Raw genomic sequence first — 14189 nt, forward strand, 5'->3', positions numbered from 1 at the left:
CAAATGACTCCTCAATATGCAACCAGTGGAGTTTTTGGAAAAGCCTTCTGTTTTAGAGACAACTTTGAGAATTCATCCCCTCTCTACTGAACTGGAGGCAGAAGGGGAAAAAAAGAGCTTTGGATTTGATAAAGCAATAAAAAAAGCAAGCCATGTGACAGTATCAGCTGCAGAGAAAGATGGATACCAATGTGGGAGGGTCTCTTCATAAATGTTTAGGCTTGTGCAATGCCTTGGCATGCAGGCTGGCAGAGCTCAGACACTGCCGCAATCTGCTCCAGGATCAGAGACTCACTCAGAAGACCACTTATACTGACACTGGACTGTGTATGGTCAATATGTGGCTGTGCAGTGTGGAGAAAGGGTGTTCCAAGCCTTCCCTCCCTAGAAGTCTGCAGTTCTTATTAGGAGCAAGCCTGGCCCTGGGCTCCCTTCCCAGTTTCCTGGGTTTGTGAGGAGAGGGGGAGCTGGGCAAAGGCCTGGTAAGGTTTCATGATAGAGAGTGTTGTTCACTGCTCTGCAAAAAGCCAGAGCAAAGAAGGAACCAGGTTAAATGAACTGCAGGTCACAGCAAGTGGTTTTTGTGTCTGCTTTTTAACTCCCATTGATTCACACATTACACTGGAAATGGCTTTCAGTAATTTTGCTCAGAAAAATGCCCTGCAGGGCTGTGTTGAAACAAGGCAGAAAAAGCTTACAGAAGCAGTAAAAGGCCGCCCTTTGGAGAGAGAATGAGCCTGCGAGAAGGAAACCAGGTTTCCGCCCACAAGAAGAAACCAGGTTTCCATCTGATCCCCTTGACACCAGCCAAATACACCCTGCAAGGTCCTTGCAAATTCTATTTTAAGGCTTCTCATTTTGCAATTTAATATCCTTCTGAATGGAGACCAGGTTTTATGATGTATTAGAATTAATGTTACAATTCGGAGGCAGCACAGGCAGAAACAGAGGGCTGGGACTCAAGGTGACCATTCTCACATTTACCTTCATAAACTGGGGCTGGATGTGCTGTGGATACAGCTTCAGAAACACTAATACCAGGCTCTGTGGGCTGCTGGCTTAGACAGAAAGATGTCTAAGCTTAGAAGGCTAGTTAGTGAGGGGATGCAACTCAAGAACATAGAGCATATGGGAGTTCAGGGGGGTTGGAGGTATCTCAAGGGAGTGATCCTTGGGGCTCAAAAGGAGTCTATCCCTTTATGTAGGAAGGGAGGTAAGGGGGCAAAAAAGCCCCCTTGGCAGAACAGGGAACTCCAGGAGAGTCTGGGGACAAAGAAAAAGATGTGTAGGCAATGGAAGCAGGGAGCAGCCACCAAAGAGGAATATCTCTCCCTGGCGCCCTATTGCAGGGAATCAGTTAGACAGGACAAGGCGGGGCTTGAGCTCAGGCTGGCTTCAACGATCAAGGATAATAAAAAGTCCTTCTTCAGGTATATAGCAGGCAAAAGGAAAGCTCAGAGCAACATAGGGCCCCTGCAGGACAAATCAAGACAGTTGGTGGTTGACACGGAGAAAAAAGCAGAGCTCTTCAATGAGTTCTTCGCTTCAGTATTTCTATGCACCGACCAAGCCAATTCCCCCACCTCAATCATTGATGGATGTCCACATGGCACCAGTCCGCCTACAGTAAGTTCTGAAATAGTTAAGGAGCTCCTGGAGGAGCTGGATGGGTACAAGTCAGCAAGCCCGGATGACCTCCATCCACGGCTGCTGAAAGAATTGGCCAGTGTCATTGGCCAGTGTCATAGCTGAGCCGCTGGCACAGCTGTTCGAGCATTTGTGGTGCTCCGGCCAGGTCCCTGAGGACTGGAGAAGGCCCAATGTGGCACCAATTTCAAGAAAGGGAGAAGGGATGAGCCAGGTAACTTTAGACCAGTCAGTCTTACCTCTATTCCTGGGAAAATGCTAAAGAAAATAATCAAAAAACACATTTGTGCAGGGCCAGCAGGGGAAACAATGCTGAGGGGAAACCAGCACGGGTCTGTCACAGGTAGATCCTGCCTGACAAACCTTGTAGCCTTCTATGACCAGGTCACACACTGCCAGGATGAAGGAGCTGAGGCTGATGTCATCTTCCTGGACTTTAGGTAGGCCTTCGACACAGTTTTGCACCCTATCCTCATTGGGAAGCTAGCGGACTGTGGAGTGGACGCCTACCCAGTCAGGTGGGTGGCCAACTGGCTTAGGGACCGCACCCAGAGAGTGGTGGTGGATGGTTCCTTCTTGGCCTGGAGGGAGGTGGGCAGTGGGGTCCCGCAGGGTTCGGTCCTCAGACCGATATTATTCAATATCTTCATCAGCAATTTGGACGAGGGCGTGAAGAGCACCCTCTCCAAGTTCACTGATGATACCAAGTTATGGGGCAAAGTTAGTACACCGGAGAGCAGGGAGCAGATTCAGGCCGACCTGGACAGGTTGGATCAATGGGCAGAGAGAAATAGGATGCAATTTAATAAAGATAAATGTATGGTACTCCACCTGGGAAGGAGGAACCCCCAGCACACCTATAGGTTGGGAAGTGTCCTTCTCAGCAGCTCAGAGGCAGAGAGGGATCTTGGAGTTGTAATTGACTCCAAGATGAACATGAGCCGGCAGTGTAACGAGGCCATCAACAAGGCCAATCACACCTTGTTGTGCATTAGCAGGTGCATGACTAATAGAACAAAGGAGATGATGCTCCCCCTCTATGCAGCACTGGTCAGGCTGCAGTTGGAGTACTGTGTCCAGTTTTGGGCGCCGCACTTCAAGAGGGACACAGAGAATCTCGAGAGGGTCCAGAGGAGGGCCACTCACATGATTAGTGGCCTTCATGATAGACCCTATGGGGGGAGGTTGACAGAGCTGAATCTCTTCAGCCTTCACAAGAGATGGCTGAGGGGAGATCTTGTGGCCGCCTATAAATTTATTAGGGGAGGTCAACGAGGAATAGGGGAAGCGCTGTTTACTAAGGTGCCTCAGGGAGTGACTAGGAATAATGGGTGTAAACTAGGTGAGAGTGGATTTAGGTTAGATATTAGGAAGAAATTTTTCACAGTAAGGGTGGCCAGGATCTGGAATGGGCTTCCAAGAGAGGTGGTGCTATCACCTAGCTTGGAGGTCTTCCAAGAGGAGGCTAGATAGTCACCTGGCTGGGGTCATCTGACCTCGGTCCTCTTTCCTGCCAGGGGCAGGGGGTCAGACATGATGACCCATTGTGGTCCCTTCCAACTCTACAATCTATGAATCTATGTCATTCCAAAAGCAAGAGCTATGCACATGGGTACGTTACCAGTGCTACTTCCATCAAGTATTTCACCACTCAGGCATTTGACTCAAACCTGTGAAAGTGTGTAAATCACCTCTATTGGGCAAAAGCATCTTCCACTCAAGACCTAGCTGTCATCCAGGTACACAGGTAGGGAGGGGAGCAGGGAGGGGAAGCAGGCAGACGCAAGCCCAGGGGGGGCAGGCCAGGACTCAAAGTGGGGAGGGGGGATGCAGCAGACCTGAAGCAGCAGGGGGTAAGGAGAACAGGCCCAGACCCGAAACGCCAGGGGTGGGAACGGGGGGAGTAGACCCAAAGCTTCAGGGGAGGTGGGGGCAGACGCAGCGATTCTTGACCTGCAATTTGCCACTGTTATATAATATCTATATCTCTTTACTTGCTAACTAAACCTTTATTATTCATCTAGATTAATCCCTTCTAATAGATAAAACTATCAGGATAAACTACTTGGACACAAAAGGTGTTAGAAATATTACCAGTGATATTGACAGTACCTTAAGTGAGTGATTGTTGTTGAGTGAATCCAGTAGCTCTTCCTCAAACTTTTCTAATGAAGGGTAGAGATGGATGCACAGTTTATCCAAGTACCATGTCACTGATTTCATGAGCTGGGGTTTCCAAAAAAGATCATCTGAAAAAACAGCCAGCCATGCATTACATTGCAGTCACCTGGCCCTGCAGTCACCAGACACAAAAATAACCAAAAGTACCAACCAGACAGCCAGTGGTACTCTGGCCACATTCCCTGCTTTGGTCAATAGACATGGCATTTGCAGTGATTTATAATAACAAGCTCTCATATTTCCACAACTAAAATGAACACTCAATGCATGTACTGGGGCAAGCTGTGCTCTCCTTCACAAGTGCCGACAATAACTAACTGTACTATTCAGCTGTGCAGAGCAAGCGCATTATAAAGGCAAAGTAACATCTGCTTCCCCTTTCAGCTGTGTTTTTCTTCACCACCTATATTCTCCAGCCAGAAGGAGCCAGCTGCCTTCTTCCTCCTCTTGTTAAACGGACTGTGATCCACCTTCAGCCTAATATGCTAAGACAGCCAACTAGTCATCCCAACAGTTTAGCTGGTCCTACAGTAAGGGACCAAGTGGAAGAGATCTAAGTTAATGGCAGATTTAATGATCTCTGTGCCCCTGGCTGAAAGAGAGCCTGCATTGCATAGGAGAACTTGAGGGGAGGAGACCACTTCACTCCATAACCACTGTAGATGCTACTGCTAACATTACCCAGACTTGGCTATTTTATAGCCTGAATGGTCCTGGACTGTACCATGTTTGGACCAGATTCTGCTAATAAGCAGAGTGTGGAATTAAGGGCAGGGATCACAGACACCAAAGAAAGGGGATAAATTAGGAGAATTTCTAGCAACAATCAAAAAGGAAATGACTAGTTTCTAGCATTGGCTGTTGCTACCAGGGTCTTCTCAAGTGTATGCGCAAACCCAATAAGATTTTGCTGTTTCTATACTATGGGACTTGAAGTGAAAAACTGATGAATAATGAACTGTTCAGTTACTTATGGGCACTCTCAGAGGTTTCAGCACTGCTGAATAAGGCAACCATAAGCCCATCACTATTCCTATCTTTTTGTACTATATAAGAACATCTCCACCATTACCCCAGGAGGGTTGGATTGTACAAGCCTTGCTCGTTAGTAAGCGTTCACTGGAATTAATAGCTTTGTTGACTTGCCAGTGCACATAATTTAAGGGTTGGAGTGGAACAGCCTAGTTTACGGTGCATATCACCAAAGTACTCCCCATCAAACCAGGGTAAGGCAAGCAAGCAAACTCCCCGCCACCCCTCACCCCCAGTTGTATCGTAATTGGATATAGGTTATGTTTCCTTGTACTAACAATACAAGATTTTCCCAGTTCAGGTTATCAACCATCACACAGCACTGGAGTTGGGGTGGGCAGCTAGCTTGGGAAAGCCTTAGAAAACATAACGAGGTATGAACACTTTCCTGAGGAGCCTTTCCCATAGAAGCACCTGAATAAGATTTCATCCTCCTCCACGAGCCTCACAAATGAGCATTCACAAACCTACACTCCATTGTTAAAAGAAAAGCCTGGAGTCTATAAAGTGCCTGACAATAGAATTAAATAACATCTCAGGCAAGCGTAACAGTTATACAGTGCTGCAAGGAATGAAGAAGTTCATAACAAATTAGTGCTAGGAAAGCCAGTAACTGCCTTAATTCAATTTTGGAAACCAAATATACCTTACTGGTTTCATATACTCTGTTATCTGAAGTTTCAGTCTATCAAATTACAGGGTACATTCTGTTTAAACTACCCATTTTAAGCCAATTTCAAGCATTCTGTTCCTTTATGTCCAGCTTCCAACTGGTATTTATTGCTTAGTTCTTTTGCTTAAGGGGGAAAAAGCAGAAGTGGATGAGTTTACTAACTTTTAAGGACAAAGCTTTTCTTTTAAAGCAAATGAAACAATCCAGTAGCATTTTAGTAGACTTTTTAAAATGAATTAATTAACTAAAAGCAAAGAAAAGGGAGCAGAAACGATGAACTGTTTTATGAACGGCCATTTGTAAATTATTTGGGAATGATACTGTTAAATTTATATTGAAGTCAGATGTCTGTAAATACATTCCTCACTTAACTTCCCTAATTCAACAAGATACTTAAGAACATGCCTAATTTTAAGGCTGTGAATAATCCCATTGAAGCCCTTCCTATTACCTTTAACATCTTTGCTTGCAATTAATTTAATTCACTTTATAAAAGCCTATCTCCTGACTGGGGCTTAAAGTTAGCTATGTGCTTAATTACTTAGCTGAATCAAGGCCAGTGTCATAGCTGTGCTGGCTGCTAAGAAGGCGAGAGTGTAAGAAGGCACCAGTGCCCACAACAGCCCCAGGTCATACAAGGTCCTGGGACTGGCTGCATCATGACCTTTTTGCTTCTGTCTTGCAAAGCCCACTGAACATTGGACTACGGTACTCTTCCTATTGTCCTTCATCAGCAAACCATTCCACTTCCTATTGGCTAGTAAAATCCAAGGGCTTTCCTGGGCAGGCTGCAGCCAGACACTGGTTTAGGCAGGGTGAAGACTGCATGCACCAGTGTATTCTGAGCTGTGAGAGCAAGATAGCGAGCATGCAGTCCCTTCCAACAAAAAAGTGATGCTCAGGAGATGTGGATGGGGTTGATGGTTTGGCAAGAGACATGCACAAAAACATGCATAATCTGAGATTTGGGGGGAATGGGAGCAATGCACTGTTAGAACTTCCATGGAAATTTCCCTGGGCCTTCATGGCTACAACAGCACCTTGCCCCTACCAAAACTAGCACATTCAATTAGGTTAGCAATCTTCCCTTTGTGAGTGTGTCTGCTGAAGGCACCCACTGGTACAGCTATGCTGTGCCCAGGTGACTGGGGAAATTTACTCCCCCATGTGACCAATGGAAGATTACAAGGAGGATGCTGAATGCACTTCCTTTTCACTGAGCAAGGAACATCACCTCCTCTATTTGATGGTCAGCATACATTTCCCCTAAAAATCAGGCCCACACCTATGCCAATTGAGCACAAAGAAGAGCAGGAAGCAGTGAGCTGAATTTTTGTCTGCATGATACCTCTTGGGCTCCAGATTTCCTCATACTGTGGTTTGATCTGCAGGTCCTTTGACAGGTATTTGAATTTGCAAGTAAAAAATTCACCAAACATTTGTGAGGCTTTGTGTCTTACCTGCTAATGCTTGAAATATAATTTCCTTTGTCAGCCACAAGATGGGACTACTGCTCTATGTTAGCTGGAGACAGAGGATGGGAGATATATTAGGATACTGGGATTTTCAGAAAAAGTCCTTGGAGTGTGCAGAAAAGTGCTGTCCCCCTCTTCCTAACAAGAGCAAAGAGCTCCAAAGTCTAGAGGAGAGTGGGCAGAAAAGGCTAAGACGATCCCTTGAAAAGGTGCACTGCAAAATACAACTGCTGCTCCAGTGTTTCAAATTCGTAGCTATTTCCCACCCTTAACATGCTCCCAAGATTACACAGCATTTCCAAATGTGTATTATTGGAACTGTCTCTCTGTCAAGTTCTTAGGGACAGATGTAGTTTGAACAATGGAAGGGACTGGCTGGCTCTGGAGACCTTGCTGTATTTCACACAGCAAAGCAGTGTCCTCATGGAGGCAGCTGTGAGAATGACAGAGGGAAAGAATTTCAAAGGGCATTAAATTGGAGAAGCAATGATCTTGCCTCTCTATCCCATAACTTTTCAGTCACATAGGTTTACCCACTCAGTCTCCAGTGACTTGTGCAGTAGAGTTATGAAAACTTGGTGGCAAAGATTTATGAGGTTTCAGCATATCAGATTCTCATAGCTCCACACTTCTCAACTCTCCAGCTATCCAGAACAGCGCCATGAGCAGGAACAATTTTGAAGCAAGCTGTAAAGGCTTCTCAGGCTCCACTGAATGACTGTAATTAAAGCAGCTATCATTCACCCACAGCAGTTTCCAGGCAGAGAAGCAATTAGCAAAAACAAGGAATAGAGCAAAATGATTTTGTGACACCTTCCAGGATTAAGGATGCAAACTGTTCTGATTATAGCTTGTATAAAAGACAAATTCCAGAGACTGGACAAAACATTTCCAAGATATCTAACTTAGGTAACCTAGAAAAGGAGCTGGAGTCTGGATCTAGAGAGGAACAGTATAGGAGCAACCTTAGGAAACAATGTATTTTTTAACCAGTGGCCAGTACTGTAGATTCTTCCTCTTTCCCAGGACAATTCAGAGATGTTTAAAGCCCAAACAAACCATTATGATCATCCATTCTGACCTCCCACAGAGCACAGGCTGAAGCACCTCATCTAATAAACCTGAACTAAGCCCACACCTTCTGCATGAGCTAGAGCACGACTCTTAGAAGGGCATCTGGTCTTAAAGATAGGGATTGGACACTAAAATAGTGATTCTCAACCAGGGTGCCATGGCAACCTGGGGTGCCTTGAGATCCTTTCAGAGGTGCCATGGGATGCTATGTAATATTAGCACTGTTAGGTGTGCAAACATGATTCATAAGATAAACCCAATGATTTGAAATAAGAATCCATAGTGCCAACAAAATTCTAATCTGTTGTGGTCTTTCTGAGTTCTTGGCAACAAAAAAATTGCTGTGTTACTTTTCTATGATCAAAAAATGAGTAAAAACTAAGAGCTGGCATTTTTTGATGAGTGTGTTGAGACTAATAAGGGGCTCTTTGAGTCTAAAAAGGTTGAGAGCTACTGTTCCATGTTGTCCCTAAGTGAGCTGTCCCAGTGGTTAATGATAATCACTAGTGTTGTATAACCTGAATCAATCAGATATTTGGAGGGTACTGTCCTTTGAAATTCCAGGATGACCTATGTCCTATTATTTCCCTTCTGGCTCTTTTAGTCACACATTGCTATAAAACTGAAACTCAGCATGATGCTTAAAACTTACTTAAAAAGCCTTTATCACAGCAAAGTCGTCTCTTCCATTGACGTCATTCTACCAGATAGCTGGACCTTCCCTTGAGGTTTTAGATTAACATGTGTGAACTTTTGGGAAGTCAGTGGGAACACTGCACTAACAGATAGGGCTGTATTTTCCATTCCTTTCCCTGCCACCAAGAGTAGTTCATTCCCATCAAAGTTTCATTAAAGGGGCTTCTATTAAACTGTATGTGGTTTTAAGCTACATATTTTATTGCCATCGTAAATATTTATGAATTTCATAGTCTCTGCTGCAAAGCACTGTGGGGGGAGTTGGGCTAGGCTCATTGTCAAAATGGTCAAGATTATTCACATCCCTTTGGCTATCTAAAAGCTTGAAGAAATCACAATGTCAGGGGGGCTGGATGAAAGTCTAGCTATGCTTACTAGCCCTTCTATATTCTTTCAAGTTAATCCTCTTTTGCACATATTTTCACTAGGCCATGTCACTCCCTGCCCTTAAGAACCAATCTAAACATTATCCCAATGATTCTTGACATTGTATGCATTGCATCCCTTGCAAAAGCAAGCCCTCACTTACTTTGTGTGCCTTCTCTTTATTATTACTTTGCGTGCCTTCCCTTTATTATTACTTTATTTGCACTGTAGTAGTAGCCAGGGCCTCAGTCCTGAACAAGGGTCTCACAGGGCCAAGTCTGGCAGTATGAAAGGCATCTTTTGATCAAAAAACTTCAGATTTATTAAGAGAGAACAATTTGTCTACAAATTTGCATAGACTCAAGGGACGTGTCCACACATGCAGGCATGTGTGCTTTCAGCAGCTCAAATAGAAGCGGCACAAATTTGAGCCAGGGCTTTTTGCCTCAGCATGTGTGCCCAGACATGCATTTTGGTGTAGGGCAAATTGTGCCACTTGGGGCAAAATTACCCTGCCTGTCTCCTCCTGGATCTGCAGCCAAGGGGAGCTAGAAACTGGGGCTGGCACCTGTGCTGGCCCCAGCCAGCAGTATAAAAACCTGCCCCTGTGCTGGCCCCAGCAGTATAAAAAGCTGCCCTGGCAAGTAATTTAGGGCTACTTGCTCTCAGGAGCTTCTGGGGCCTGGCCAATTGGTACCTGGGGATACTACCCCTTGTGCCAGCTGGACTGCTGGAGCAGCCCTGACAGTTCCAGGCACCCTCTACCCACTGCAGCAGTCTGGCAGTGGGGGCTGCTGCCTAGCTGTGACCTGCTGCCACCTGCAACAGCATGTGGCCCCAATGCACGCCTGCCAGACCCAGATGGGGACTGCATGACCATTAGAGGCATCTGCACCTCTGGGCCAGCTGCCAGCGGGCTGTGGCTACACAGTTGGCCTTTGTGTGCCACTGCCTGGCCATATGGGTAGCTATGGCCCAGATGTTCCCAGTGTGGTGGCCTGCTTTGAACTGTCAAAGCATGTCCTCCTGGCCCCAAGTGGCCAGGAGGTCAGCCACCTCCAGCTGGGTCCCAGATGCCACCTCTGAGTAGGTTCCTCTGCCTGGGTCCTGCCACTTGCTTCACTGGCAGGAATTCTGGTGTTCCCTATTTAAAAACTGCAAAATCCCTGATAAAAAAATCCCAAAGTCACTCTTTAAAATACCCCAAAATTCATGTTCTTCCACAGGTTAAACAAAAGACCCCTAGATGTGTGTGTGTATATATATGAGAGAGAGAGAGAGATCAAATCAGTTGGGCAATGTTTTATTGATATATTTACAATTTTAAAGCAAGTTGGAAGCCTACCAGTGCCTCTATCATCATCATAAAATTAATTCTAAATATCTATACAGTTTGGCATTTACTTTTGGCTTTTTAGTACTAGAAAAATCAGAGCTACCCCTACCCCCTTCGCTCACCAGGATCTGTAGTGCTGAGCAGCACTGATGTGCCAGTGCCCTTCACCTGCCCTTGACCCTCACTCTCAACCCACAGCCTGCTCCCTGCCCCAGTCCCCTCACTCATGACACAGGACCAAGTATGTGGATGATAAGTTTGTGGGGGTGGCTTGGGGGTGTGGGGTTTGTAGGTGGATTGTGGGGGGACTGTGGATGTGACAGGGAACGTATGGGGGGGGCTGCTCAGGAGGGGGCAACCCCCTGCACAGGTCATGAACTGCCCCTCCACAGGGGCCACAGTTCCCCCCACAGGGACCACAATCCTCACACAGAAGCCACATTCCCCCTGCAGGAGCTACAGCCCCTCTGCAGGGGCCATGTGCCACCGCCCACTCCCAACTCCCCCACTTACTCCCCCACCCAGTCCCAGCTCCCTGCTCACTCCTCCAGGCCTCCTGCTTGCTCCACAGCCTGGTCCCAGCCCCATTGGGCCCCAGCATCCCCGCACTCACCCGCTGCAGCAGTGGCCATTGGGGTCACTCGGGGCCTCATGTCACAGCCCCCCCTCACGGTATGGGAAAGCAGGCAGCAGCAGGGACTGGCCCCAGCTGCCTGGCACCTGCACTGCCACTGCTCCATCACAGGGGTGTAACTCAGCTCAGCATGACATCGCACGGTGCTGCACACTATCAGGCAGCTCAGGGTCGCTGCAACTGTCATCCAGGGCTTGGCACCACTCAGCCTGAGCAGCCCCAAGCTGCCTGACAGCGTGCAGCGCTGCGTGGTGCCCTGCCAAGCCGGGCTGCACCCCTGCAATGTGGCAGTGGCAGCATGGGTGCCGCGGTCAGGGCTGATCCCCGCTGTACCCCACGCCATGCCAGGGGGCTGTGCCATGAGGCCCTGACAGCCACTGCTGCAGCCAGTTAGTGCAGGGATGCTGGGGTCAGGCAGGAGGGAAGGCAGGGGCTGGGACTGGGCGTGGGAGCAAGTGGGGTCTGAGGGAGTGATAGGGGGGACTGGGGGAGCAAGAAGCAGAGAGTTGGGACTGGGTGGGGGAGCGATCAGGGAGCTGGGGGAGCAATCAGAAAGCTGGGGAAGAGATTTTTTTTGGGGGGGGGGGCAAGAAGCAATCAGGAAGCTGGGGCTGGGCAGGCCCCTCCCCCAATGGTCCCTCCCCCACCTCCAGCTACCCCACACCCCTTACCTACCTGTCATGGAGCCCGGGTCCATGTCCCTGCAGCCTGCACTGCTGCTTGCCCTGCACGGGCAGTCAGCGTGCTGAAGCACCAGGATAAGGGCCAGCCATAGAGACGTTCTGGCTGGCTACCAGGGCGTCTCTATGGAGGACCTGAGCCTCCAGTTACCTCAGGGCTTTCCTGCCTGGCTTTTTTCCCCCCAGGGTATTTTTTGATATCTGGATATCCAGGCAGAGACAATCCTAGCAGGGTGTGGGGCCTGGGGCAAATCAGCCTGTGCAGGGCCTGGATGTGAAGGCAGCAGTGATGTTGGCAGAGGAGGGGAGAGGTGAGTGGCTAGATGCAAAGCCGGCAGCACCGCAGTCACCAGCTGTATGCGGGCCCTGTAAGAGGGGCTACAGCCACTCTGCCCAGCTTGGCCGGGCTCCTCAAAATGCGGGGCCCAGAGCAGTCATCCCAATTCACCCTCTGCAGAGACAGCCTTGTCTCCAGGTAGCAAATTTTGCCCCCGCGCTGCAAATATGCAGCATGGGGAATATTTGTTCCCGGCATGAGTCTTGCAGCATCTCAGAGGGGTTTGAGATGCTGCAAGAGGCACAGGTGGGCTCGTGTGGATGTGCTCAAGGTGTCTGTGAGTTAAACCAGAGGATGGGGAGTGGGGAGTACTGGATTCCAATTTCTACTGACTGGATGCAATATCTTGAGCAAAGGTCTGACAAACCCAGTACCTCCAGTGAGCCATCTGACAGTGACAGTGATATTTGCCTGTTTCCTGGTGGGTTTGCAAACAGTGTTTGTAAAGTGATTTAAGGTCTTCTGATACAAAGTGAGACCTAGTTGAGCATGCAATGTCTGGTAGACTCCTACGATATCCATGACTAGTCCTGCTGTCCCTTATGGCAGTGTTTCCCAACTTTTTCCAGCCCAAGCCACACTGACATTAATAAAAATTTTCCACAGCATACCTGTTAAGGCATTCCCCATCCTCATACCTATTGTAGCTTCATTGCCATGGCAAAATTCTGCGGCACACCTGTTCATCTCTAATGGTATACTTTTGTGCTGTCGCACACTGGTTGGGAAACACTGCCTTATGGCAGAGGCTCATTTTAGAGGGCCTGCGCTTACCTTCTACAACCTATCTCTGGGGTAGTCCCATGATCTCACAGCAGTCGCCAAGGAGAAGATGAGCCCAACATCCCAGCTCTTTATCCAGCCTGCTCCCACACTTGCACTCTCTGCAAATGAGACAGCTGCCAGCATATGCATACACAGAAGTGGCACCTGATGACTTGGCACACTGCAGCCAAGTGGGGCTGCTTAATATTTAAGTGGTTGATGGGGTTGTTTCCGATTCTGAACAGCACATTCTGGTAAATATGTTCATGCCTCCTTGACTTTGCTGCATTAATGGTTGCTAATTAAAAAAGAAACATGGTTGTATCAATCCTTGTGAATGACCCACAGGGATTGCTGAGCTTTTACTTCTCCCATTTCAACAGAAGCAGCAAGCTCTATGAAGTTTCAGTTGGATGATCTTATCCTATCATTCTTCTCCCCTCTAGTCACAGAACAGGCAAAGCCATTTGCTTTATTTCCTTTTTTGCTGCTCTGAGGGGTGCTGACAGATAGTTAATTCCTAAAGAGGTGCATCTTGGGTCTTTCCAAGAATGTAGTCAGAAAGGTGGACATCTTTGGCTGTGGGGCAGAGTCCCAGGCACGTGGGTTGGCTGCTGCAAAGGCTCTGGCCCCCAACTCACCATTCATCAGCCTCTCTTTGAGTTTTCCTCTCTATTTAGGTATGAACTGGTGCCAGTTCTAGAAGATTCAGTCAGAACAGTTGGCCTCTCTGCCTCTGTACTCAAAGACACTGAGTTAGAGAGGTTGATAAGAAGAGTGTGAATAGCATGGCATAGAGACCAACAGGCATCTGAGCAAGAGGCTCAAAGAAAAGATCTTGTAATGAAGGCTAAACTATCTCTGGCTGAACTACTGCTGTGCATCTCCTACCTTAAAGCTTATTCTGCAGCTTATCTTCAGTCTACTAAGCAGCCCTAGTATTTAGGGGATTCATGGGTTTCATGAACTATATCCATGCAAAGGAACTGTGAGACTGTCTTGTGTGGATGCAGTCATGACCAGAGATCCCTTCTCTCCCAACAATGGCACAGTAGGTGAAGAGCCTATGTCAAGAATCCTGGCAATGAAGGACACAGATCTGAGCTCGCAGAGCAAACATGAGATCCTGTAAAACCACAGAGAGCTCTGACATGCTGCAAAGCCATTTGGTCTTTTTTTTTTAATTTTCCAATAATTTCTCTATATAACTCACAATAATGCATGGGTCCCTGGGCAGACTGCAGAGACTCTAAGGGCAGAGGATGGAAGAGTGGGCAAACCAGTCCAGGGCTG

At 47.6% G+C, this 14189-nt stretch overlaps 1 protein-coding gene across 7 annotated transcripts in view; it reads right to left on the minus strand.

Annotated features, from left to right (window-relative positions):
• Positions 1–14189, minus strand: part of NPHP4 (nephrocystin 4) — a 105611-nt gene that overhangs the window by 66392 nt on the left and 25030 nt on the right. For 6 of the 7 annotated variants that reach the window (XM_019493873.2, XM_019493871.2, XM_019493872.2 and 3 more), the window contains exon 8: positions 3760–3896. In XM_019493873.2, coding sequence (XP_019349418.2) covers positions 3760–3896 — 137 coding nt within the window. Of the gene's footprint in view, positions 1–3759; positions 3897–6993; positions 7046–14189 lie in introns of those variants that run through there. The other variant, XM_019493875.2, reaches the window with a different exon arrangement.

This window comes from Alligator mississippiensis, chromosome 13 (assembly GCF_030867095.1).
Source record: "Alligator mississippiensis isolate rAllMis1 chromosome 13, rAllMis1, whole genome shotgun sequence".
Taxonomy (NCBI): Eukaryota; Metazoa; Chordata; order Crocodylia; family Alligatoridae; genus Alligator; species Alligator mississippiensis.